Here is a 27,337-nt window from a genome sequence, read left to right on the forward strand (position 1 = left end):
GTCTGAATGCGGGGATGGTGTAGCTCCCCTCCACTAACAGTACAGGACAGCTCCCTCCCAGCTTCTCTGTGAAAAGCAGTGTCATTTAAAGAGATCCCACTGAACAACCACTTCCCGTTTGCTTTTTCTTTTGCCAGATGGCAGACGACCAGGACCACGCTGCAGAGCCCGGAGCCGGCGACTCGGCAGGTACAGATGTGGTGGACGCTAAACCCGATCGGGCCTCGGTCTTGCAGGCACTCCTCAGGTAGGTTTCCTTCCTGGTCGGGGTCACCTCAGCCTGCCATGCTCGTGCCCCCCACCCATGGGGCAGGACACAGCCAGGCAGGAGCTGCATGCTGTGCACGGGAGGCAGAGGGTTTTGCTGGCAGAATGCGGTGACAGGAGGCTTCTCGCACACTCCTGTTCCCTCTTGTCATTGCAGCAGGCCCAGGCAGGGAGGATCAGGCTACGGTGGGTCCTGCTGCCCTGCTGTGAGGTGTCTGGAGGGGCAGCTCCTGTAGGGGCAAGTGGGGCTTTTCTTGGGCATAGGTTACAGGGAGCTTCAGAGCAAAGTCGGGGCTGCCACTGCCCATTGGCCCAGGAGTGGCTGAAGGGTAGACTCCGGAAGTCATGGGCATGAGTCAAGGTGACGTTCTCTTCCCCCTCGCTTCCTTCTCCCCCTCCCGCTCCTGCCTCAGGGGTCCACCTTGATGGGGGGCTGGGGTGGGGGTGCTCCCACCTTGTCTGTTCTTGAGTTTCCTTGAAAAAAAGATGCTACATTATGCCTAATAATGCCAATTGCCTCAGGTGTTGAACTCCTGGCTGCCAGCCCACAATGCAATCCCGAGGTGGGACTCTGAGGCACTGGGAGATTGGGCGGCTAGCTTTTCTGGTGACTTTTACTACGGTGGCAGTGCTGAAATGCGACTCCCAGCAGAATCAACACTGCTTACTGAAATGCTGTTGGTTCATAAGTAGAGCCATCCCATACCTTCCCGTAACCTTGATCCCTTGATCGTGGTCAGTGAAATCTGATGAGAAACAGAAGCCTTCCTTGTGTTGTAGCTCCCCCGCTCTGTATCTGGGGTTTCACCTCCTGCAGTCTCAGCGGTCAACCATGGTCCAAAAATATTACTGGAAAATTCTAGAACTTCTCATTGTAAGCATAAAATCCCCATACCTTCAGCTGTGTCCTGCCTGAGGTGTGCAGACTCGCTTTGTCCATGCTGTACAGCCACCTGCCCACTGTTCCCTTTTGCTTGGTGTTACATGGGTGGTACCGAGCAGGTGGGACTTCATCCAGTTGTGATGTTTCCAGGGGGGCTTTGGGAGGAGGTGGGCTGGGAGTGGATTGTTCGGATGGAGTCCCATGATGACAGAGGCGGTGTAGACATAAGCGCACTCTCTCGCCTTGTGATGTTCTGTGCTCGTTCGGCACTGTGCCTGCAGGGAGACCACCCCCGTTCCTTGCACCTGCACAGCTGTAAGCCAAGATAAACCTTTACATTGTTAGGCTACCCTTGCTCAGGTACCCCACCATGACAACAAGCTTGCTGATGCATGGCCCATTCGTGATATGGTGGCCATCCCAGTTCTCAGATCCAATGTCAGATGTCACACCGCCTGTGGTTGAGTGACCCTGATTTAGCTCGGCAGTGGCCCCAGACCTCAAGAGCGCCAGGCCCAGCAATTTGGATATGCCAAAGAAAGGCTGTGCCATGCACCCTTTAAGTGAAAAGCTGGCAGTTCTCCGCTTAGGAAAGGAAATAGTTCCCGCGCTGAGACTGCTGAGGTCAGCAGGAGGAAGGACTCTTCCATCCACGCAACTGTGGAGAAGCAGAAGAAAGTCCTGCTCGTTTTGCCATGGCACCTTGCAGTGCATGGCCGCAGTGTGTGATCAGAGCTCCGCGAGCGGGAGGACACTGAGGGGCAGGGTTGGGGCCTCTCGCCGCTTTCACTGGGTGCATATCCTGTGTGCTTGCTGTTGTTTCCTACCCAAGTCCCACCCAGGACAGACAGATAGTGAGGGGACACAGGGAGGGAAGGAGGTGGATGCCCTGTTTCCTGGAAGCCTCCAGAGTGAATCTGGGGTCCACGTGGCCCAGGCAGGACTTGGGAATGTACAAAGACCCTAACACCGTGGATCCAGATCCCGCTGCAGTCTACTGAGGGTCATGAACCTCTTAGAGGCAAGACTGTTGAGTGAAATAACCAAATAATGGAACTCCAGCTCTTGCCAACTTTGAAATGTCACGCGCCCTGTTGGGCCAGGTGAACCCATGCCCCAGGGAAAGGCCCTGCCAGGCAGGGTCTCAACAGCGGTTTTTGCTTACGCAGCCTTGAACCTGTGCTTGAACCTCTGCCTCCCTGGTGAAGTTGAAGGTGATACAGGGCGTTTCCAGGTACCAGCTGTGCTACAGTGCCAGGCATGTCATCAGATTTCATTTCCCTCTGCCCAAGTGGAGAATTTGGGTCGCGCAAGTGGTCCCTGTAAACACAAGAGAAACAAAAAATGTTGGTCGTCTCGTAAGCCTGAGGAGGTTTTGTCAAACCACCAATTGTCAAAAATGGAATGATGTGTTGTAAAGGTTGATATTGAAAAAATTATTTGTTTAAATGTTTGCTGTGGAATCGAAATCCCGCATGGTTCCCTGGGCACCTTTATTTAAAAGCAAACAAGAGGCATGAGATGCCAGCTTGTGGCACTGCCACTGCACCATCACATGGACCGCCCACATCCCATACAGAAGGCCTGGGGTTCAAGACCTTGGTTCCCTCCAGATTCAGCGCCGGGCCCATGCTGGTTCTAGGAGACAGCTAACTGGAGTTCAGGCAGGTAGGTGACACTCCCACGGGAGCCCTGAGCTGAGCCCTGCTCCCATCCTGGCCCTTTAGGGGTGAATGAGCAGGTGGAAGGTCTCTCCTGTCTGCAACTCAGATAAAGAAATCACTAGAAATATGCCAGGAACTCTCCTCTGTTGGCTAGATTTTTTTTTTCTTGCTACTTTTTTATATTGTCTCTTCTCTCCCCCAAACTCACCGTGTGTTTGCTTTCTGTTTATGGTATTTGATTCTGAGGTTACAGATTCGTCATTTGAAATCCTTGAACATCTCTGTACCATATTCATGCATGAATGTGTGTGTCTTACACATTGTTAAGACATTTTTCCGGGTATTCTGATTGTTCACTTTCTCTTGGTCTGAGGAATTTTTTTCAACTATTACTAACCCACAGCCGACGTAAATGGACACCTGTTGATAAATCACCAGTGTAATATTTGTTAAACTGAAGGATGGGCTTTCAAGAAGTTTGTTTCTAAATAACAAGTAATACTGCTGGAATGAGAAAGAATTTGAAACTGCTGCTTCTGTTTTTCATTTTTATAGATAAGAGCGCTGAGAAATGAATGAACATTAGACAGTAGATAGGAATTTAGCTTCAGTAATGTCACTTATTCCTTTATATTCCTCCTGTGGTTTGTACCAAAAATAACAACTCAAGTGCATCCTTTTTCAGTTGTATTGAAAATAAAGACTTGTAAATATCCTTTTAAAGTCCTGTGTATTTGAGAGACAGTGGCAGAGAAGGAGAGAGAGAGAGAGAGAGAGAGAGATCCTTCGTCTGCTGGTTTACTGCTCAAATCATGGCGACGTCACAGGCCAAAGGCAGGAGCCCTGGCCTGCGCTCTGGGTCTCCACTGTCAGCGTAGGGGCCGAGCGCTCGGGCCGTCGCCCTCTGCGGCCTTCCCAGGCACTTTTTATCGGAAAGGCAGATTTTTAATTTTTATTTATTCTTTTAACAGAGAGAGGAAAAGACAGAAAGATCTTCCATCCACTGATTCAGTCCCCAAATGGCCGCAATGGCCAGAGCCAAGCTGATCCAAAGCCAGGAACTAGGAGCCAGGCGCCCTCTCCTAAGTCTCCCATGCAGGTACAGGGCCATCCTATACTGCTACTTAAACAAAAGATGGATTTATTTTTATTGGAAAAGCTCAGATTTACAGAGGGAAGAAAAGACAGATCTTTTATCCACTGATTCAGTCACCAGATAGCTGCAACAGCCAGAGCTGAGCCAGTCTGAAGCCAGGAGTCAGGAGCCAGGAGCTTCTTCCAGGTCTCCCAACTGGGTGCAGGGCCCCAAGACTTTGAGCCATCCCAGTCCAACTGCAGCGTCTGTGGCAGCTGCCTACTGTATGGTTTGCAAGCCAGAGGCCCCCAGGCTCCCTTCTCCCGCTGAAGGTCTCCTGGAACATCTCAGCTCAGGGAGTGGGTGACCTGGAGTCTGTTTCCAAATTCTAAGTCCTGTTTCCTGGAAGGATGGAGAAGGGAGGGCCAGAAGCAGGGTCCATGCTTACCTCCTGGTGCCCACTTCGTCCTCACAGTCCTTAGGCCTAGCAATGATGAAATAAAATATGTGGGAATTGTCGGGATGTAAGAGACAAGTCATTAAACAAGAACCATCATCACTCCCACCCCATTCTGCAAAGGGGGTGTGTGTTCACATGCACACCCAGTAAGCTGAATTCGGAACAGCCCCGTGTGGCGCACACAGCCCCCTGAGTCAGGCACCCACAGTCCCTGGATCGGGGAGACTCAGCTGGGATGCTTCACCTGTTGCTGCACCCTGTGCCTGCAGGTTTGGTGTCCACGTGGGGAAGGTTGCAGGGCAGGTCGGAGGGCCTGCCTAGTGACTCCGACCAGTCTCAGGACAAAGTGAAAATGGAAGTTGAGTGAATGTTCCCTTAAAGCCATGTGAGTCTGCCCTGTGGAAAGTCTCTGAGTACCCACTGTTTCATTTTATTAGTTCATCAGGTCTGTAGCATGGGTTTTTTTTTTTAATCCTTACTTTTTACAATTGTCTTAACTTGAAAAGCAAAGAGACAGAAACACACACACACACACACACACACACACACACCTCACCTGCTACTTTAACTCTCCGGATCCTGCAACAGCCAGGGCAGAGCCACGCCAAAGCCAGGAGCCCAGCAGTCCATTCAGGTCTCCCATGGCAGTCACAGGGAGCCAAGTACTTGAGCCATCAGTTGCTGCTTCCCAGTGTGCCAGATAACAGAAATCAAGAATGGGGAGCCTAGACCCAAGCCCGGGTACTCCGATACCACACGTGGGGTTCCCCAGCTGCATCCAGGCTGCTGTACCAACCCCCTCTCCCCACTCCCCACTCCCCACCCCCACTTTAAACTCTTTGTGGAGAGTTAAATTTCTAAATAATCACCAAGGGGCTGGGATTGTGCTGCAGCCTGTTAAGCATCTCTTTGCAACACCCACGTCCCATATGGGAGCTCCTGTTCAAAGCCCCACTGCTCCACTTCCAGTCCGGCTTCTTGCTAGTGCCACTGGGAAGGCAGCAGAAGCTGACCCAAGCGTTTGGGCCGCTGCACCTGCGTGGGAGAGGGGGATGCAGTTTCTGGCTCTTGGCTTAGGTCACTCCCAGCCCGAGATGTGAGGCCATTTGGAGAATAAGCCAGTGGATGAAAGATACTCTGTGTGTGTGTGTGTGTGTTACACTGCCTTTCAAATAAACAAGTAAATCCTTGAACAGGTAAACCTGTAAAATATTTGTTAGATTCCATTTTCTGGGAAAAAAAAAAACCATGATGTGTGAGACTGCTTGTTGAATTGTTGACCAGTAAGGAGCTATAGTAAGTAGCAATTTAATCCCTTACTCTCCCAGCCTGTGAGGAGGCGCTGGCTTTTTTTTCTGTACCTTCTCCAGGCGCCCGACTGTCTCTGAATTCAGTACTAGCCTAGCCACCTGCCCGAGGAAATCAGTTTAAATTAAAATTCAGTGAGCACTTGGGGCAGACCCTTAGCACTGAGGGTACTTTTTTTTCTCCTTCCATGTTTTCACTTGAGGAAGACAAAGGCTTCCTTCATCCAGGGACACATCGCTGGCTTCACAGACCCGCTTTGATCAGCAGCTTCTTAATTCATGCGTGTGTTAAATTTTTGTGTCACAAGTGTAAGCAAACCCCTTCCACCAAGTGCCTTAGTTGAGCAGAGCTAGGCCAGGTCTTGAACCTGCCTGCCTGCCTTCCTTCTTGGCTCCTGGCCGCACTCTGAGCTTCCACCTCTGGGTCCCAGGTGTTAAGCAGATCAGCACAGCCCCTGCCTGTGCTGACATGGGGAGGCTGACATGGAACCTCGCAGGTGATTCAGAATCCAGCCCAAGTGAGACAGGGCTGTGGTCGTTCTCCAGATGAGTAGAAGTTGAGGTGGGAGCAGGACCATGGGCAGACACCGCAGGTGTAGGGGAGATGCAGCAGAGCGCGGCTGCACCGCAGACACCAGGGGGCGCCCCTCCATGACACATTTTCCCGTGCCAGCCAGCTAAGGCAGTGGAGGAGGCAGTAGGGCCCCCCATTGTGTCTCTAAAGCTGGGAACCAGACAGTGCATTTGCTCTCTGGGGATCTCGGAGAGTATGGGCCTGGGTACCAGCCGGGGTGGCGCTCGCCCACCTCCTGGTTCCAAGCTGTCTGGTCCCGGCTGTTTTGTCTTCCGGCCACTAGGTGTCAGGGAAGCACTGTCTTAATGCCATTCAACAGCTGGCATAAACTTAGTCCTCATGAAAAGGAAGTTTTGTTTTTTGGTGTTTTTTTTGTGGCAACTACATGTGCTGAAATCCATGCATAATCTTTTTTCATTATACAAGATTTTTCATGACATTTTCGGAGACTTTGTGCTTGTGCGTGAAGCTGTTTTTCTAACGTGATTCTTGCAGAACGTTTGGAAGACATAGGCAAGTGTGTGCAGTGGAAGATTTGAGGATGTTTAAAATTAGCATTTAGAAATCTTCAGATGAGAAAAAAACAGCATTTGCACAGTCAGCCTTTGTTGCTTAAGGTGTTTTGTTAGCAGGGCAAGACACGTGCGTTCTGCACCTGCAGCATCAGGTTACTAACACCTGTCCAGGGAGACTTAAAAAGGAATTCTCCAGAGTACCCTTCCTCAGGAAATCACAGGATCCTAATGTGAATCTGGGCGATTCACATGGTGTGTCTAATTAGCCCCTGCCATGATTGGGACAGTTATGACCAGAGAGGTCAAGTGTTTAACCTGCGATCGCCCAGCAGGTCCCAGACACAGGCCTCCGCTGCTCTGTGCTCCTCTCTATATCAGGTTTCACCCACGCCTGTCGTGGCCCTGAGCTGTTCTCCCAGGGTAACAAGGGCATCCCCCCCCAGTACGAGTCAGCAGGTTCACACCTCACAGAGAAGCCCCCCTTGCTTCCCATCAGCCAAGGGGCTACACGGATACAGCTACCCCAGCAGGACTTGGCTATGGACTTGCTGATGGAAGAGGGCTGCCCCCAAACCTCACCCTCTCTCCCCTGCCCTGCCTCAGTCAGGGAGTCATCCAGGGCCTGGAAGGTTGTCAGGTGTCCCTGTGGAAAACACCTGTGGAAAAAATGGAGTCGGAGGAGGTGAAGTCGATAGCTGGTGTTGGTGAGGTCGGGCTGCTTTCTGCTGCTGTACCATGGTGCCTGAGATGGGTGACTTAACAAAAGTGGCCTTCTCTGTTGGACTGTGGCTGTGGAGCTGGGAAGGCTGAGAACATAGCAGTGGCATCTGCTTGGCTCTCTCTTTTCAAGTCAGTGTAATGTCCCTTTTTCCTCTGCTGTGTTTATTTGCTTATTTATTTGAGAGGCGTAAGAAAAGGTTCCCATCCACTTCACCACCCAGATGCCCACAATGGCCAGGTTTCCTGCATGAGTGACGAAGCTCCACCTGCTTGAGCCATCACCTACTGCCTTCCAGGGTGTACATGAGCAGAAGGTGGAGCTGGGACTTGAACCCAGGCCCTCTTGATCCAGGATGCAGGGGTCCCAAGTGGTAAATCAACCACTGCACCAAATATCTGCCCCCAGCTTGCAACAGGAAGTGGAAGAGCATGTGGACACATGCAGAAGGAAGGAGGTGCAAGTCGGCCATCCTCCACCCCGGTGGACACTGACCTGTAGCCCTGAGGCACTGTGTCAGTCCACTCCCCAGCAGTTACCCGCTCTCAGCCCTGCCACCTGTATAGGGGAGGAAATTCCATGGGAGTTAGGTTGGGGGCCAAGCAAGGAAGCTGTCACAGCGTGTGGTATGGAGATACAGCGTGCTGTCTAGCAGATGTGTAGTCCCAAATACCATTGGCTGTTTACACCCAGGGCTTGCTGGCATTGGGCCTGGTAAGAACCTGTGGCAGTGAGCTTGTAAGATCTGGAAGTGAACAGAGTGGTCAGGTAGGAATGAAGCCAGCTAGGTCAGTGGACCGTGTGTCCATCTGTTGAAGGAGAATTGAAAATTCCACCCTTGCTTTAAAGAAAATTATTTCTCAATGCTTATTATCAGGTCTCACTGTGCTTTTTTTTTTTAAGGGGGAAAATGGAACGTGAAGGTGGAGGGGGTCTCGGGGAGGGGTCGTGTTCCTCTGAGGTTCATTTGTGCCAACTAAACTTTGTATACAAACACAGAGTCCGTGTTCTGCCTTGTCTGCAGGGCAGAGGTCAGTGGGCAGGTTTGCCCAAGGGAGCAGGTGTTCCGGCCCCAGCTGTGTACCTCTCATTGAAGAAGACACCGAGCCGGAAGATTTCGGATCAGCCAGTCCACAGAATACAGTGGTTCATCCAGGTGCCCGTGCACTTCATGGGCTGGGAGGACCAAGTTCACAAACAGGTGCAGTGCCCTGGAGCAGTGTTGCCACGCCTCGTTTGCAAAGTGGGAGATTTGTAAGGCTCCCTTGTCTGTCACTTTGTAGTGTTTGCATGAGCTGTTTGAGTACCTTTAGGACACAGAGAAAAAAAAAAAATAACCTGATGAACATGAACCGTGCCCATTCACCATGAACTCACTTCCTGCTGCAGGTTTGCTTACGTGCGATGTTACCATCCATGTGCGTGGTGTGTGTGTGTGTGGCCTTCGTAGATCGGGCACTCTGGTGGGTGGAGCGGTGTGCCTGCTCATCAGCTTTGTTCCGTGGTGCTCAGTGCTGGCTTGGCTGTTGCCCACCGCCTTCCCAGTGTGTTGCTGTTGCTACTACCGGCTCCACATTTGTAGAAGTTAGGTGTTCTTTTTTTTTCTCCCCACCCCATGCTCATAGAAATTCACATTTTTTCCCCCAAGGGATCCATTCTGGGATTGGAGGATGCTGCCCTGTGGAGTGTGGGCATTTCTGCCGGTCAGCAGAGAAGGGGGAGGCCAGTGTGACCCATCCCAGCGGAGTTTGAATGGTCCTATGGAAAACTCCAGTGTGTGGCTCACTGCTGAATCAGTCCTGGGCCTCCAGGGCCTGTTGCCGGTGCCAGTCGCCTGTGCCTGCTGAGCGCCGAACATGTTGAGCTTTTATTATTACAGAGGACGGCACTCACTCCCCGTCATCACGGGGCGAAGCCTGGTTCTGCTGCACAGGGGCCTGCTTTCAGATGGAGACCCTAGGTACCGCCTGCACCCTCTCCTGTCCTCCCGTCTTGCCCTGGGCCTTGATAAGTTAGGACTGTGGGAATGTCCTCCTGCTGAGATGCGGCCACCATGAATGAATCACGCCAAAAATATTTAGACAAAGCAGCAGGAGGCAGAGCTGATGTGATGGGCCCAGGGAGCTGTGTGTGTGTGCCCGGTGCTGTGTTTACTTTCGTTCTGATGAATGTCTGCGGGTGGACAGGGCTCCTGGGAATCCTGTTCATGGAGACTCAGAAAGAAATAGGAGTGCGTTTGCAGGCTTCTCTGTGCTCCCAAATATAGAACGGCTTAATTCACGCTTCCGACAACCCCCGGGGACCTGTCAGAGAATAACAACCTGTATTTATCCACTCCAGTGATGGGGAAAATTATCCTGGCCCCAGAGTGAAATGTCTGCATCCTTGGTGTACTCTTACACTTCCTTGTACAGCAGACAGGGTGTTTTTCTCCTCTCTTGCTTTCTGAAACCTGTTGCTATAGGTGCTTAAGAAAACCTTTGTGTTTCTATAAGGAGCCTCAGCGCTTGGGTGTGATTTTTAATTTTTAAACATTTTTTTTTAGCTGTCACATGAAAATTCTATCTGTGGATCATCGCGGGGCATTTCAGTACAGGTGTACAAGAGTTGTGATGGAATCAAGGTGCCTGGGCTGTCACCCACAGTGTTTGTTTTTCTCTGCTGGGAACACTCAAAGTCTTCTCTAGCTGTTATAGAATATTCTGGAATGTTCTAGAATATTCGATCAACTGTTGCAATGCATAGATACTACACTGCAGAACATCGAAAGGTCTTCTTCCCAGCCTCTCTCTGCCTCCCCTTCTCCACGCCCTTGCTGAGCCCTGGGAACCACTGTTCTATTCTTTGCTTACTCTGTTCTCTGTTTCTAAGAGTTCAGTAGTTTAGCTCCCACCTAAAAGTGAGACCATGGTGGGATGTTGGTTTCCTGTGCCGGATTTCATTTTCCATAACGTCCCTTGTCCCCAGTTCCGTCTTTGTTGCTACTACAAATGACAGATTTTTTTTTCACCGAAGTAGTAATACTGTGTTGTGGACACAGTGACCATGTTTTCTTTCTCTGTCCCTCCATGGGTGGACATGGGGGCTCCTGTGAGCATGCAAGGGCAGGTGTCTCTTTGCCTCACTGATGGAGATATCCGGTAGCGGGCATAGTGGGTCCTACCATGGTTGAGTGGTTCCTCGGGGGAGGCACGCTGGCCGGTGCTGTTTCCCACGGGGACTGTGCTGACTGGCAGCCCCACCCACTGTGTATGAGGCGTCCCTGGCCTACCCTGGGCGGTCCCTTTTGGATCACAGCCATTCTGGCTGCCAGCTTTGATTGGCGTTTCCCTGATGGTTAGTGATGTGGAGTATTGTTTCTGTGCACCTGCTGCCCCTCCTTTGAACACTGTCGATTCTAATCATTTATCCATTTTTACATTGGATTACTGGGGAGGGGGGATGATATTGGGCTGCTTGAGTTTCTTATATAATCTAGATATGACTTCCTTGTCCACTGAACAGTTAGCAGTTGTTTGTTTGTTTTGGTTTTTGCCATCCTTTTGTTTCCTTTGCTATGCGGAAGCTGAAAAGCTTCAGATGTATTCAGTCCCCTTGGTCAGGTGTGGCTTCTGTGGCCTGCGCTTTGAGGATCACAGCCTTGAAGCCTCTGCCCCTGCCAGTGTCCTCACTCATTTCCTCCTTGTTTTTTTTTTTTTTTTTAAAGATTTATTTTTATTACAAAGTCAGATATACTGAGAGGAGGAGAGATAGAGAGAAGTGGAGCTGCCGGGATTAGAACCAGCGGCCATATGGGATCAAGGCGAGGACCTTAGCCACTAGGCCACGCTGCCAAGCCCCCTCCTTGGTTTTTTGTTCGTTTGTCCTACATGGAAGGCCTTGATCCATCTTGAGTTGCTTTTTGTATGCAGTGGGAGATAGGTTATAGTTGGCTTTAAGTTCTGAACTCTGGACTTGGTTGGGGTGAACTCGACTTGAACTGTGACATTGGGGGGGTGGGGGTTGCAGGAAATGACTAAGAGTGAATCTGACTTTTTCTGACAGTTGAGCCCCCCACCCACCCCTGCCTGTGTGTTCCCAGCAGAAATAGCTTGAGTTTATCCACACACACCTGGAAAATGACGAAGGAAGCGACACGTGCCTGCCTTGGCGAGGAAGTAGACAGGAGAGCAGTACGGATGGGCAGCAAGGCACCGGCAGCTTGCTGGATCACTCACCTTCCGTTGCACTTTAGGGACCGCTGGCGTGTGCTGTATGACCCGTGCTGCCAGGAGATGTGAGCTGGCTCAGCTCTTGCTTGGCTCTAAGCCCAGCGATTCAGTGGAGGGATTTATTCATTCATTCATTCATTTTTTTTTTTATCTGCAGCCAATTGTGGAGCACACAAACTTTTAAAAGGATTTAGTACTTTGCGACTTTACCAGTCTGCTTTAGCATGGACTTTATGGCAAGTGCCAAGAAGGGAATTTTGTGTTTCCTCTCGGCTGAGTTGCCAGAAGACTTTGAATGCAGACAGGGCCCCTGCCAAAGCCACGTTCTCATCAGAGGCGTCACCAGGGGGCTGTGCAGGGGAGGCAGGAGCATCTGGGGTCCACACAGTGCCCTTGCTGGTTGCCATCTGTTTTGTCCTTGCTTCTCCCCCAAAGCTTGTGGAAGGCGAGGAGTAAGGGCTGCCAATCCACTCTAGAGACACCAATGACCCTTGCTGGTGGTGAACAAGGAAAACACTGGCTCGGGTGCTGCGCCCTATGAACCTTGACACAGGCGCAGGACAAAGACGCATGGCCATGGGCCTGCACCTGATAGCCTTCAGCCTTTCCTTCCCGCCCACCCCAGTGGGGTCGGAGTGGCAGCCGCCATCACAGACCCTTGCCTCTTCTACCTGGGACAGCAGGAACAGCCACTTTTAGAAATTCTTGTCTCCGGAGGGTTGATCCCGCCAACAAGATTTTTAATCTGGATCTGCGAAAGCTGCCTAGGTCCCGTCTTGATGCCTCCACTCAGCCCCCGCGGTTGGGCGCCTCTGCAGCCCGCTGGTTACTCAGCGCAGTCTCCCTGGAGTCCTGGAGGCCCCTTGTCTTATCCATTAGCAGCTGTTTAATGAGCTGCTGGCTCCAGGGGCCAGTTTCCAGACAGTAACTGTGTATTTCCTGCTGGGATGGTCCCAAGGCAGGCCACCTCAGCCTGTGCCGGCAGGGAGTTCCTGCGCGGCAGCCCACGGCCCGTGGTGGCCACGTGGTGGCCACGTGGTGACTTCAGGCTAAGACTCAGCCATCACTGCCAGAGAAGCTTGAGAGATTCCCGGAGTCCTAAGTCTCATGGTGACCTCAGTGCCCTCCAGCTGCCATCAGGGTTGCCTGAACCCCCACGAAAGTCATGCTGCCCATGGTCACCTGACCCTCCTGGCCCAGGGTCACGGGTCCCAAAGGCCTGTATGTGATGCTAGGGAGGAAATTGGAGATGCTGGTTGCCGGCAGCAGGTGGGGGAGGCAACATCTCCTCTGCTTCCACAGCCTCTGCAGGTGGCAGAGGGGCTTGAGGAAGGAGCAAAGATGGCAGCAGAAGGTCCTGGCCGAAAAAGCCCCAGGCAGTGGGCTCCCAGGCCGGGCCAGGGTCCTCAGGGCTCACAGCGTCTGAGCAGCCCCAGGAGGACGCTCGGGCCAGACCATGGCCTGCAAATATGGAATTTTTTCTTTTTTCTTTCCTCCTATTTTTTTGATTGAGTTATTTAAGAGGCAGAGTTACAGAGAGAGATTTTTCTATCTACCGGTTCACTTCCCAAATGGCTGCAATTGGCTGGAGCTGTGTCAATCCAAAGTCAGGAGCCAGAGGCTTCTTTGGGGTTTCCCCAAGGGGTACACTTGGGGCGGCTTCCACTGCTTCCCCAGGCACATTAGCAGGGAGCTGGATTGGAAGTGGAGCAAGTGGGACTTGAACCAGTGCCCATATGGGATGCCGGTGTCACTGGCGGGGACAGCGACACCGGAGTGCTGCCCCCAGAACCCAAATTTTAATAGAGTTGCAAGGGCCTGGCGGCGTGGCCTAGCAGCTAAAGTCCTTGCCTTGAACGCACAGGGATCCCATGTGGGCACCAGTTCTAATCCCAGCAGCTCCACTTCCCATCCAGCTCCCTGCTTGTGGCCTGGGAAAGCAGTCGAGAACGGCCCAAAGCCTTGGGACCCTAGACCTGCGTGGAAGACCCGGAAGAGGATCTGAGCTCCTGGCTTCAGATCGGCACACACCGGCCATTGCAGTCACTTGGGGAGTGAATCATTGGATGGAAGATTTTCCTCTCTGTCTTTCCTCCTTTCTGTATATCTGACTTTGCAATAAAAATAAATAAAATCTTTTTAAAAAGAGAGAGATACAAAATGCTAGTGTAGTAAGAGAGTTGACTTGAGAGCTCGGAGTGCAGCCAGGCTGTGACCCTGGACAGACTAATGGGCTGTTTTGCTAGGTACAGGGGTTAATGCCTCGCCAAGGGGAGTGCAGGTGACATGACTTACTACATGGCAAGGGAGCAAGCCATCGCACACTGATGCTTGGATGGCCACTGTTGGAGTCAGGAGTTTAAAAACCAAGGGAAAAGAGGGAGATGATGCTGAAAAACACCCTGCATGTCCACAGGGGTCAGAGCTCTGCTGAGGCCAGTCTGCCCTGGGTTGTGGGCTGCCCATGCACTTCCTTCAGCAGAAGGGGCACCTATTCTTGAGCACCTGCCATGAGCCAGGCACTGGCCTAGCAGCTGGAGAAAAATGACCGTGAACTAGAGCTTGCACTCCAGCAAGAGACAGCAGACAACAGCTCTGGAATTTGAGGTCAGGTGCAGGGACAGTGCAGGGAGCACACCTGGAAGCAGGACAGACGCCAGGCTAGAGCAGAGGCCCTGAGGCAGGCACAAAGCTGGACAAGGTCAAGGTTTTCAGGAGTGGGAAGTGACAAGGGGCAGTTGGTCACACGGGCCCTGGGAACTAAGCATAGGACTCTGGGTTCCTTCTCAGCCGTGCAAAGCCCCCTGGGCAGTGCTGAGCTTGGGGCTAATACTTTCCGGGTTGTTCTTTTTAGTTATTTATTTATTTGGGAGTTCATGTGAGAGAAGAGCCATCGGGACAAAGCCGGAAGCCACAGGAGACATCGAGTCAGGGGGTGACATGGCTCAGGCCACTAGGGGGATGCCCAGTGGACTGTGTACACAGCACCCATGGACAGCTCTCAGCTCTGCAGGGCACAGGTGTGTCACGAGTGTCCTGGCTCCTGCCAGGCCTTTGAGCCTCCTCCAGCAGTCATAGCAGGGTGGGAGCACTCTGCCAGCAGCTGGGCGGAGGAGGCCTGGGGTGATCGTGCAGGGCCCTCAGGGACCCTGGAGTGGAATTTTAAGGTGCCAGATTGGGATTTGGTTGGTAGATTTTTAAAGTATGTTTATTTTTAATTGAAAGGTGGATTTACAGAGAGAGACAAAGATCTTCCAACCACTAGTTAGCTTCCACAATGGCCACAATAGCCAAAGCTGAGTCGATGTGAAACCAGGAGCCTCCTTCAGGTCTCCCACGCAGGTGCAGGGTACCAGGGCTTTGGGCCATCGTATTCTGCTTTCCCAGGCCACAAGCAGGGAGCTGGATGGGAAGTGGAACAGCCAGGACATGAACCAGTGCCCATAGAGGTTGCTGGTGCTTGAAGTAGAGGTTTAGCCTGTTGAGCCACGGTGCCAGACTTTGATTGGTAGCATTTTTTTCCTCTCCATTTTTATTTATTATCAATAGTTTAAGTTCTTGGGGTACAGCATCATTCAGATTATGTGTCCAATGACCTTCGCAAGTAGGTTGCTTCAGAATTTGGCACTAACTATGCCACTGTTCACATGAGCATCAGTTTGGTTCTAGAGACTTTTCTTGTAGCCAGCAAAAATGGCCTTGCACCACAGTCTTCCTTCTAGAAGTAGCTGCCTTCTAGAAGTCCCGATCCCAGCAGAACTCCACAGGCTCCAAGATGGCGGAAGAGTCAGACTACAAATAGTTTGGGCCCCAGGACCCAGTGTGCGCTTCTCTTACAGGTTGGCTTCCTTCATGCCCCTCTTAGCCTCAGGCCAAGTGGTGCAACATCTCATTTTAACTGCCTTGGGGGGCGGGGTGGGGAGGAGATTGGGTCTTTTCTCCATTCCAGTTTTGTCAATTCCCAGGGAAAGGGGCTGATTGGCCCAACCTGGGGATCTGAAACCTTGGGAACCAATCAGTAATGGTCATGGGTTAGGAAGGCGTGGTAAGAAAATCACTTTTCTACCAATGAATCAGCTCTTTGTGTAGCTTGTGAAGGAGAATGGCAGTGGAAGGGAGATAACAGTAGCCCTGGAGAGAGGAGCCCCAGACAGTGCAGTATTAGGGGGCAGACTCATCTCTTGCAGAAGTAGGAGTAGCGGGCTTTAATCCCCACCCCTGTGTTGTTTTTCTGGCTCTTCTGCTGAGTTCTCAGGAGTCATTCCCTGCTCTGCTCTCCAGTTGCCGCTTGCAGCTGATCCTCCGGGTTTCCACTGCCCCTAGTGAAGCCATGGAAGGGGTTTTCCAGGGGCTGCTCTTTTTAGGAATGAAATTCAGTGAGATTGCATTGATAATCTCTTGCTGGTACATACCTGCAAAGAGCTGAGCTCAACGGAAAGCTCTTTTTATTGGAAGGAAGGATTCATATATTGACCACCTCAAATCCAGAAGGAGAAAGCAGATAGGAAGTTTAAGTTGAAAAATAGGAGCTCAGTGTCAAGGCAGGCTGGGCAGGGAAGCTGTCCGCGTGCCCTTTGGGCACACTGATGGGGCGCGGAGTCACGTTTCACAGCCAAGGTTAGGTACTTTTCATAACCACGCATGGTGCTTTCTAGAACATGTGTGTGTGTGTGTGTGTGTGTGTGTGTGCGTGGTTATTGTGTTCTGATATGTTTTTTTAAGCAGTTAATTAGCCAAATTCTATTCTGATAGAAGCAAGGTCTTTTTGTTTATCTGGTAACTCCCATTTATGCCTGCTTGTCTTACAAAAGATACTTACTGCTTTTCTTTTACTCATCACTGAGGGTAAACTAATGGCAGCTAAAAAGCAAAGCAAAACAAAACAACAACAACAACAAAAACCAGCTTCTTTGTGCCTTTGCTGTGGAGGGCCCATATGGCAGAAGGTAGGGCCTAGACTACGACCTCACACTGACCAGCCATCCTGCTGCTCCTATGGGCTTGGAGTGGCCTTAAGTTACTACAGGACTCAGCAACTGTTCTCTGAAATTTGACTTCAGGGGACGTGTTGACTACCTGTCTGGCTTTCTCTGCTCTTACCCCCTTCTGGTATTTTCTGAATAGCAGCCGGGAACACCGGATACAGCCTGTCCTGAAGCCATCTTTGGGTGTGCCTCAGGGATTCTGGGCACATAGCTTAAGGAAAGCTGCAAATTATACTCCAGCTTCCCTGGAAGTGACCAAGGAGATTAGGCTTGTCCTGAATTTTATCATAAAATTCAGGTTCAGAGAACAAACAGTACGATTTTGGAAGAACGCCCCATGTAGCTGGCTCGCCAGGGATAGCACCCCAAGCTTTCTTATCTGCACGGAGACATCATGGCTGTGAGGATAGGCAGCCACTTTGTGAAGCCCCATTAGCAGCAGGTGCTCTTTGGGAATCCTGTAGCAGTGGGGATTCTTCCACACACTTCATCCGTTGGGTCCTCATGGTGATAATGAGGTCTTATTTTTTTTCTCAAAGTTTTTAAAGAATTTATCCCTTTAACCTGAGAGGATGGAGGGAGCTACGGTGTAGAGGGATTGAAGATATAGAAGTAAAAGGAAATGGAGATGAGGACAAGGATTTGCCTGCAAGAACGTAATCCCAGGCATGTTCAGAATCAGGAAGAAATGAGATAGACATTTTACAGTCAGGTCTGAGAACACAGTATCTGGGCATTCAACAACATTGGGGAACGTGTTTGGCCTAGGAGTCAGGATGCTGGGAGGTATCCGAGTACCTGGGTCCAAGTCCTGGATCCCCTCACACATCCCATGTCCTGTTGCTGCGCTTCCTGGGGGTTGGCAGGTGGACCACAGTAGTCCTTGCTACCCTTGGGGGAGACCAGTACTGAGTTCATGGCTCCTGACTTGGCCTGGCCTCAGTCCTAGTCACCTTGGGTGTTTGAAGAGTTAAGTTAGCGATGGTGAACACTTTGCTCCTCTCTCTGGCTCTTTCTTCCTACTTCTCAAATAAATTAAAATCATAATGTTATGAACTAGAAGTCAGGTGAATGTGGAAAGTGCGTGCCAAAGCTCCGTGGGTGCAGACCTGCTTGAGCTACCAAGTGGCCACAGGCAACAGGAACATCACTGGAGTGGTTCCCGCTAGAGTGTGGAGAAACACCAGTTGTGCAGAAGAGGCCCAGTGTACTGAAGTTTGGATTCTCCCGATGTTCCTTTATTTTTCCGAGCCCACTGCCAGTTCAGAAGCCTGGTACATTGGGGTCAGTCATCAGGGACAGACAGATCTCAGGGTGCAGCACCCAGTGGGCTTCCTCTAGAGGTCACCTGGGCACGCTGCCCAAACAGGACAGTGACAGCCTACCACAGTTGGCTTCATCCAGCAACTGGTCATTTGGGCCTAGCACAGCCTGGTGAGTGAAAGAATGATTTCTGAGATCGCCCTGCCTGGATTGTTTTCTAAAGGCTTTTTTTTTTTTAAGCAGAGCCACATACAGAGGAGACATAGAAAGAGAAAAAAGGGAGAGAGATAACGTCCATCCACCATCTCGCTCCCCAAATGCCCTACTAGGCTGAAGCTAGGAGTCTGGAGCACCCTCCCGTGCTCCCATGTGGGTGGGGCCTTGGCCCCTGGGCCACCTCCTGCTGCCCTGTGAGGTAGTTAGCAGGGAGCTGAACCAGACATGGGTAGAGCAGTCAACATCCTAACCGGCCTTCTGATAGCCAATGCTGGCCGGCCCTCCATGGCCTGGATTTCACCTGCCTTGCTCACTTAACTGCCCTGTCCCCCAAACCATGCCCCACCCTGCCAGCCACTCTTGCTCAGCCTTAAAGGGAATCATGATGTCATCTACTGCTCTTGGGATTGGTGCTGGGATTCAATGAGAACATGTTTGAACAAGATTATGGTAGGCATGCACTAATGTGATTCTTCATGCTTCTCCAGGGAAAAAGTCCCTGATTGTACCCTCTTCTCCCTCCCTCAGAGGTGTCTGTTGAAGACCAGAGGGCTTGTGGGACCCTGAGACACAGGCACACACACACACAGGACATTATGGGTCAGGGTCACGGGCAGGGCGGCAGTAAGGAGTAAGCCCTGGGCCTTCCTGCGTGGAGTATCTTCAGGTGACACTGCAGTCACTCTGCTCACACACATGTCATTCAAGGACCCTGGTGCCACCACATCTCATTTTGTGACCACCACAGAAGGCTGTACCCACTGGGTGCCACTGGCTGCATTTCCCAGGAGATGAAGTTGGTGTCCCCCAGGGCAGTGACGTCCAGCCCTCTTTGGTTCTGTCTGGCTTGGGGCAGAAGTGTGAAGCCATGACCTGGCATCACATAAAGGGAACAAAGATGCAGGAAAAGGCAAAAAAAAAAAAAAAAAAAAAACTGGGAACATTCCTCCCAACCATCACATGGTGTCATGGGAGAAATGTGACCTTAAAGAGAGGAGGATGACGTCACATTGAAGTGGAAAAGGAGCCAGGAAGAATCAGAGTTTGGACAGAGCTAGAGGTCAGGCACGGGCTAGGTCAAATCCACAGGAACACTATGAGGCTCCAGCACATGAGTCTAGGGAACTTGAGTTTTCACCTTACCTTGCTTGTCCACACTTGGGGGAGCTCTGGGGGAAGAGCATGGGTCTTTCCAGCAGGCACCTGGAGGCATGGGGTTCCTGGGTTCTGAGCTGCAGGTCTGCAGTTCAGGTGGCACCCCACTTCACTTGTTTCCACCCCTACTTCCCTGTCCGCTCATCTCCATAGCTGTCAGAGGCAGAGAGAAGTCAGGCTTTCTGCAGCTTGTGTCTCAAGCATTGCTGTGGGAGTGGGGAACTCCACAATTTCTTCCTGCTGCTGTCTCTGGGGTGGAGACTGGCCAAGACCAGCAAGGCCAGTGCGCACTCCCTTGTCCTCCCTGGGATGCCCAGGGTTCCCGGCACGGGGCCTCTGGCCAGCCAGCTGGAGGGCTCCACTTGGTTCATGTGCCCGGTCCCCTTTGTGAAGCACAGCTCTATTTGTCGCTGACACGTGGGTGTCATCAGCACCCGACTAAGGACTAAAGTGTGACCCACCCTGAGAACATCCTTGGCATCCTCCTTTCCCCCCAGTGAGGAGAGCCACCTGCAGGCTTCGGATGCCAGACTGGGAGTTATTAAGCTTTGTACCCTCTCTTGTACTGTTGCTTTCACTTCATATTCTGTCTGTGAAATCCGTGCACAGCGTGTTCATTCTCATTGTTATGTACCATCTTCCTCTATGATGTTCCATCAGGTTCTGTAGTCTGCTCAAAGTGGGCATTGTGTCAGTTACTGCCCAGGTTATAAAACAGGCCTGCTGGGTAGGTCTGTCTCGCAGTTAGCATGCTTACCCTACCCAGGGCAGCTGTGCTGTCCCGGCAGGGGTGTGAGCGCCATTTTAGCAGATCCTGCCAGTTTTCCCCAAGGGGTATACTGGGTCACTTCTGCCAGCAAGATGTAACGGTACCAGGTGCTGGACACACCGCTGCATTGGCACTGTAGCCATGCTGGTAGGTGCCTGTTGGCATCCCATGGTGTTTTCTGTGTGTGTTCTAGCATTTCACAAAATCCAGTTCAACAAGACAATCAAACAGAGCTCTCCAGGCCACCGCTAACCCTCATGCCTAGTAGTAACCCCATGAGCCCGCTGCTGGCAGCCCTCACCAACAGCCCCAACCGCCTTTATGTTTCCTCAGTAGGAAGAAGAAAAATGGCCCAAAACAACCACCCGAGACCCCCCAGAACCATGAGTATCAGTACAACATGAAATTTGCTAAAATGGGCAAGTGCATCATCATAAACAACAAGAACTTCGATAAAGTCACAGGTGGGTGTGGAGGCAGGGCTCGTCTTCCCCATGTCGCTATTCACTTCTCCCATTTCTGTCAGATGTGGGTCAGAAAAGGGCAGTGCCCATCAGCTGCAGCCAGCAGCCCCTCTGGAGGTGGGAAAGGGGTGGGGAGACCAGGAGCCATCAGTCTCGGGTACCTGCACCATGACCATGAGCTGACAAGGGATTCTGGCCACAGTGCTGCAGATCAGGTCGCTGTGTGGCTTGCATGGGAGCTGGAAGCTGCAGTGAGGTGACTGGATAACTTCCCGGAGGGCTGCTCGTGCCATTTGCACCTTTAAATGGTGGTGTTCTATATTCTCAGTGTGATTACACTGCAGCTGTGACCAGCTGCAGAGCGCCCGGCCTGATAGTGCCCACACACGGTTCTTAGCCCGGGCGTGCTTGGTTCCCACAGGTATGGGCGTCCGCAACGGCACCGACAAAGATGCCGAGGCCCTTTTCAGGTGCTTCCGAAGCCTGGGTTTTGAGGTGTTCGTCTACAATGACTGTTCCTGTGCCAAGATGCAAGATCTGCTTAAGCAAGGTGATTACCTCCCTCTCTTCTATCCATCTTCCTGCACCTGCAGGGTGCGAAAGGCTGAGTCTAAGGGAGGCCACACATCGGTATCATCCTGCCTAGAACAGAGTTCAAGTATGAGCTTTGCCCTGGTGGCCAATAGAGAATGCTGGTCTCCATATTCTTCAGAACATTTGGATGTTTTCTATGTAGCATGCTCGCAAGATTGCTGTTATGTCTTTAACACAGTCCCAAGAGTGGTGAGCCATAAAATATTCACATGCTCTTTTTATGAATATGAGTTAGCGCTTTGGGAGTATAGGAGACTTGCCAAGGAGTGTGTTAGTACGGGAAGAACCTAAACCCAAGCTTTTGTCTTTAAAAAGTGGGGAGGAGAAGGAGTGTTGTGAAGCAGTGGGTTAAGTAGCAGCCTGTCCCTGCCACCATCCCATATGAGCCCTGACTGCTTCGCTTCCGGTCCAGCTCCCTGCCAATGCGCCTGGGAAAGCCACAGGAGATATCCCAACTATTGGGCCCCATGGGAGACACGAGTGACTGAAAAAGACAGACAGAGGGAGAGGGCCTGCATTCACTGATTTACTCCCTACATGGCCCAAGTGGCTGGGACTAGGCAAGGCCAAAGCCAGTATTCTCCATCCATGAGGATACAGGGGCCTCAGTATTTGGCCACCCTCTGCTGCGTTCCCCAGTCTCGTTATCAGGGAGCGGCATAATAAGTGTGGCAACTGGAACTCAAACCAGCGCTTTGATATGGGATGCTAACATTGCAAGTGGCAGCTTAACTCCCTGCCCCACAACTCCCTTCCCCTTTCTTTCCAGATACTAAGTCACTTAAGAGATGCTTTTCTCGCTTCTTACTGAGAGGAAAGCCAAGGCACAGAATGGCTAAGTGACCTGCCTAGAAGCTTGGTATTAGCCACAGCAGGTCCAGGTCCTCGCTCTCCCCAGCATGCTGCCTCTCCGCACCCCAGGGCTCCTTGAACCCCCAGAGTGCTCAGAGCTCACTTCCTTTTGAGATGGCCCTATTCTGCTTTAGACTGGTAGTTCCAGAACTCTCCCTCTCGCTGATCTCTCTCCTTTGACCCTCATTCCCTTTGGAGGGTGGTTGGGGAGCCCCGTCCTGTCCCCCTACCTCCCTTGTCCTCCGCCTCGTACCTCCCAGGCTGGGATGCCACAACAGAGGATGTCCTAGGACTTACATTATAACATTCCTGTGTCCGGATTGCTTGCAGCTTCTGAGGAGGACCATACCAATTCTGCCTGCTTCGCCTGCGTTTTATTGAGCCACGGGGAAGAAAATTTGATTTATGGAAAAGATGGTGTAGTTCCGATAAAGGATTTGACAGCCCACTTTAGGGGAGATCGCTGTAAAACCCTTTTGGAGAAACCCAAACTCTTCTTTATCCAGGTGAGCCCTTCTCCAAGCTAATCCAGGTAAAGTGGGAAAGGACTTCCCCATGTCTGGGGATGTTGTTACAAAACTACAGGCTGATTCTGTTTAGGCTGGAGTTTTGTTTTTCAGCCTCTGGAAGGCTGGCACATTTATTTGCGTTGGTTCCTGTGTTTCTAAGGTTTCTTTAAGACATTGCCATGTGTTTCTTTGCTTAGTCCTTCCATGCAACATTCGCTCAGCTGCCTTCTGTTCAATGATCATAGAACGCTGAACATGTGCCAGGCATGGTGCTGGGCCCTGGGATGTGACAGGGGACAGCACATGCATTTCCATTCCCAGCTCCTAGGAGTGATCTCTGCTTTGACACCCAGGCTTGCCGAGGCACGGAGCTGGATGATGGAATCCAGACCGACTCAGGGCCCATCACTGACACGGATGCCAACCCCCGCCATAAGATCCCAGTTGAAGCTGACTTTCTCTTCGCTTATTCCACAGTTCCAGGTACCAAATCTACTGTCTACCAACCTTACCCATCCAGCCCACCGTCAGGAAGTGGGCTTGGGGATTGGTCCTTTCTCGTTCCCATAGTTACAGATTCTGTGATGCACATCCCAGATCCCAGATGCTTCTGCCTCCCTAACTTCTTGAGTATCAAGACAATGCTCAAAAATTTGGTTTTTGCAATGTTTCAAGGTTCAGAAGTGTATTAGGGATGCACAACCAGAAAACCGAATGCCAGTAATCCAAAAATGAGAAAAGCTCCCAAATGTGAAACACATCGGATCCCAAGCTTTGTGGATAAGGGGTACTCAGCTTGTGACACTGCAGCGTAAGTCACAGGAGCGTGGAGGTCTGAGTCCCAGGGTTTCATCCCTATGGAGACTCCAGCGGCGTCCACTGGCTCGCCTTTTCCCGGCACGTGAGAGCCTCCCACATTCCCTGGCCTGCAGCCCTTCTCTCCATCGGCAGTCTCAGCAGCCTCCCACCTGCTGGACCATCTTCTGGCTTGTCTCTCTCTTGCCAAACTCAGCCAGGAAAGAACTACTGTGGTTTGACTGGGCCCACCTAGATAGTCTGGGGTTATCTTCCTGTCTCAGTTCTGTAACCATAATCACGCCTGCGAAGTCCTTTTAGCCATGTTAGGATAAACATTCACAGGTTCTGGCGTCAGGGCCTGGATGTCTTTGGAGATCATTCATTGCTTTGTCCTTCCCCAGAAAGGAGTCCATTTTTCTTTCTGGGAAAGCTGAATTCCTCCCGTGTGTTATTAGCGTGTTTTTCGGTCATTGTAAGAGCAAGCATCTCTGTAATATTAAACACTGTAAAGTGTTTCCTGTCTTATTGATCTTATAATGCTTGGAGATAGTTAGGAAAGGCGTTCCTGCTTTCCTGGCTAAGGCTGATTGAACTTTAGGGGTATGCCAAGATCAGATGGAGATTTCGGAATATGGTAGAGCTGTAGGTCAGACCTGGACTCCTTCACACCCACACACAGGTTCCAAAAGAAAAAGCCAGCAGTGTGCACACCTCCTCGTTGTTCCCCACACCCTAGCTTTGTGCAGTGAAAGTGCTTCCTGTGTCTGGAGTCCAGCCCCTCAGGAAGTTTGAAAGATTCTGCCAGCTGCCACAGGGGCTTTGTCAAGTGCTCAGTGCAGAGGTGTTGCTGATAGCAAATTGGCCCTTGTGTTCAGAAAACTGGCTCTGGCAAGAGCCGCAGGCAGGGTTTTTAGAGAAAGTAACTTCGCATGTTTCAAGGATGGGATCAAACAGAAAACAGTTTGGCCTTCCTGCAGCTGAGGAGGGAGGCAGCGTAAGGGGGCAGGGTGGGGCTGTGTGTCTGTGACCAGCAGCCCATTGGTGAGTGCTCCCAGCGATGTGTGGAGGAAGGGTGAGCTCACCCAGGGAGGCAGGGGAGAGACAGGCTAGATAGCTGCTGGGAGTGAGTCCTGAGGGGCCCAGGAGCAGGAGGCAGAGGATGGCGGCTTGTCAAACAGTGCCAAGATGGGGCCCAAAGCCCTCAGCAAAGACTCTGGCAGCTTGGGCTGCCATGTCCAAATTCCATAGACTGAGTGGTGCAAACTACAGTGGCTTCTCATTGCTGTGGAGGCTAGGAACGCCATGTTCAAGGTACTAGCTCACAGTGCTCCCTTCCTGGTTTTGTTTTTGTTTTTGTTTTTTTAAATGAACAATTTCCTGCGTTGTCTGCCAATGGTAGGGAAAGAAGCCTCTTCTAGGGACACCATGGTGTTGGATCAGAGTCCTACCTGTGGGACCCTCATTTATTCTTTATTACTCCATGAAGGCTCTGTCTCCAAGTACAGTCATGTTGAGTGTTGAAGCTTCAACATGTAAATAGGGAACCAAGGGGCACCTGTGTCCATCGCATGGCCCAGAGTGACAGGGCATGGCCCAGACAGGTAGATAAAGGGGCCTTATTGTGGCATGTCCTGTGGGCGTGCCATGCCACCCGAACTTCATCCTGATGAAGACAGTCATGGGATGGCATCTGCATTTTGAATTGATTACCTCTGAGACCCTCCTGGGGCAGGGGTTAGAGGTAAGGTGCCCCGGGAGGTGATGGTCTGCATCCCAGGGTCACCAGGTTGTTGAGTCGAAGGAGATGATGTGTAAGCTCTCCCGGCTCCTCGCTGCATGGGTGAAATGCATTGCCGTGTTGCTAACACCATCGATGCCAAGCTTCGTGCTGCTGGTTACCAGGAATGGGAGCCTCAGTCGGTGCTTCAGGGAAGAATCCTAGGGCAGCTGAACGGCTTTCCATGGATAGGCCATTTCTGTTTATTGCACCTTGTATTCTCTAGCCGATTGTAAAACGGTAATGCTGGGGACCTTGTTCTCATCAAACTGGATGAAGGAGGAAGAAGCACATTGCACTGTGTACGCCCAGGGCAATTGCCTGTTGTCTCTCGTCGTCCTTTTAAATGGGTGACGGGGGTAGGAGAGTAGAGCCTTCCCCTGCCCCTAGTGAAAACCCCAGCTGGTCCATGGCTTTGGTCTGTGTGCCAAAGTCATGGTCACTGTTGCTTTTGTTTGTTTGTTTGTTTAAATCACAAGCAATGCCAACAATTCTGTAATTCAGTGTCCGCTCTAAGATAATGACTCACCCCAAACCTGCCTGGGTTTCGTGTTTCTCCTAATTGTAGATGAGCCCTTCTATTCTCCCCTCCTCCCCTCTTCCGCTTGCCAGATCCCTTTGTAGATTGTTCAAGGGTAAAAGAGGGAAGGAGGGTGTGGGGCAGGGAGCCTAGGAGCCCCAGATCTCCCTGGGCAGGGGGCGGCCCTCCCTCTCCCCTAAGGCAGCTGTGGTTCTTTTTTGTTCTCCAGCAGTAGGAGTGCATCTTGGCATTGCCCTAGGTTCCCTGCAGACCCTCCGCTGGGCTTGGATTAGAAGAGAACACTCATCCCAGAGGGCAGTGGGGCGTCCAGCGTTGCAGGGTGATCCTCCACTGCACACCCTCACGCAGATCCAATGTGTGTCTCATGGGACTCGTGTGTCCCCTGATACAGGAGGCTTCCCCAGCAGTATCCGCCAACGCTGTGACCCTTGGTGGTGCCACCTGTTCCTGCATTTCCTTGTTGGAACACTCCAAGCATTCTGGAGCCCTCCTGCATCCCTCTCCATGGGTTGTGCTTGCTCACCTAGCGCTCAGGCATCATTCACATGAATCACATGGCTGCAGGGACCAGTTCCCCAACATTCTTGTTGCAAAGCAAGGGAAGACCAACCCCCACCACACACTCCCCCGACCCCTCCGCCCAGCATCAGCACTGGGTGTGGCAAGCAGTGACTGACACGCTCCTTTCTCTGCCCTTGAAGGTTACTACTCGTGGAGGAACCCTGGCAGGGGCTCGTGGTTTGTGCAGGCACTCTGCTCCATCCTGGACGAGCATGGCAAGGAGCTGGAGATCATGCAGATCCTTACCCGGGTGAACGACAGGGTGGCCAGGCACTTCGAGTCTCAGTCGGACGACCCACACTTCAATGAGAAGAAGCAGATCCCCTGCATGGTCTCCATGCTCACCAAGGAACTCTACTTCCGCCGCTGACCATTCCGGGCTGCGTCCTGGCCGGGCGTGCCACCTCATTCACCGACAGATCCCGTTTCTGTGATTTTTTTTTTTTTTGCACTCTTTAAGATATCCATAAATTCTTTGGGATTTTAATTTCAGGTAAATGTACTGGTCCAACAGGGAAGACACTTTCTGGTGCTGCCACGTTCTCTGAGATTTCAGAGGCTTTTTATGATGATTTTTTTCAGATTCACTTTTGGCTCGTGTTTCCTTCACCCTGTTGTCGCACTTACTATGTGTAGGGGGAGAAAAAAGAGCTCTTGGCTATGCAGACCTTGACTGGGGGTGACACTCTGAGAATCCAACTTATCCGCACTTGGCAAAGAGGACTCCAGTGCTGTCGGGATATTCACTGGCCTGTGTTGCAGGAAGTGGGTATGGAGTGTGATGTGAGTGAATTTTCACTGGATAGGGCAGAATGTCATATGAAAATCCCCAGATAAGTTAGGGGAGGTGGGGAGGGACTTCATGACTGACACCTGTCAGTCAGGATCCACTTCAGAAAAAAGCCGCTTGAGCCTCATGTCTCCGTGGAAGGGCCTTGACACTGGAAGTGGACATGAGTGGATGATGCAGTGGAGGCCACATGGCAGGAAACTGCTGGCACACCCAGGGCTCTGGAGAGAATGAGAAGAGCGTGTCTGAAGCTGGGATCACCCGCCAGACCTGAGATGGGAGTGTAGCTGATGAGAGGTGGGACTCCTGAGGGATTGGGGGACAACAGAGCCCCGATGAGGACAGCCAGCCGCTGCCTGAGAATGAGGGGGTGGGGCAAGGGCTGAGCC

General features: G+C 51.6%; 1 protein-coding gene and 1 long non-coding RNA gene across 2 annotated transcripts; both read left to right on the plus strand.

Annotated features, from left to right (window-relative positions):
* Positions 1-47: 47 nt before the first annotated feature.
* On the plus strand, positions 48-26,768 carry CASP7 (caspase 7). The gene is made up of 6 exons (XM_058671629.1): positions 48-247; positions 20,399-20,526; positions 20,948-21,076; positions 22,303-22,478; positions 22,835-22,964; positions 26,299-26,768. The coding sequence occupies exons 1-6, from the start codon at positions 138-140 to the stop codon at positions 26,526-26,528; spliced, it is 903 nt and encodes a 300-aa protein (XP_058527612.1). The 5' UTR covers positions 48-137; the 3' UTR covers positions 26,529-26,768.
* Positions 8,508-9,424, plus strand: LOC131481696 (uncharacterized). The gene is made up of 2 exons (XR_009246516.1): positions 8,508-8,717; positions 9,112-9,424. It is a non-coding gene; the product is annotated as an uncharacterized LOC131481696 (long non-coding RNA).
* Positions 26,769-27,337: the final 569 nt, after the last annotated feature.

The sequence above is a fragment of the Ochotona princeps genome, chromosome 13, assembly GCF_030435755.1.
Source record: "Ochotona princeps isolate mOchPri1 chromosome 13, mOchPri1.hap1, whole genome shotgun sequence".
Taxonomy (NCBI): domain Eukaryota; kingdom Metazoa; phylum Chordata; class Mammalia; order Lagomorpha; family Ochotonidae; genus Ochotona; species Ochotona princeps.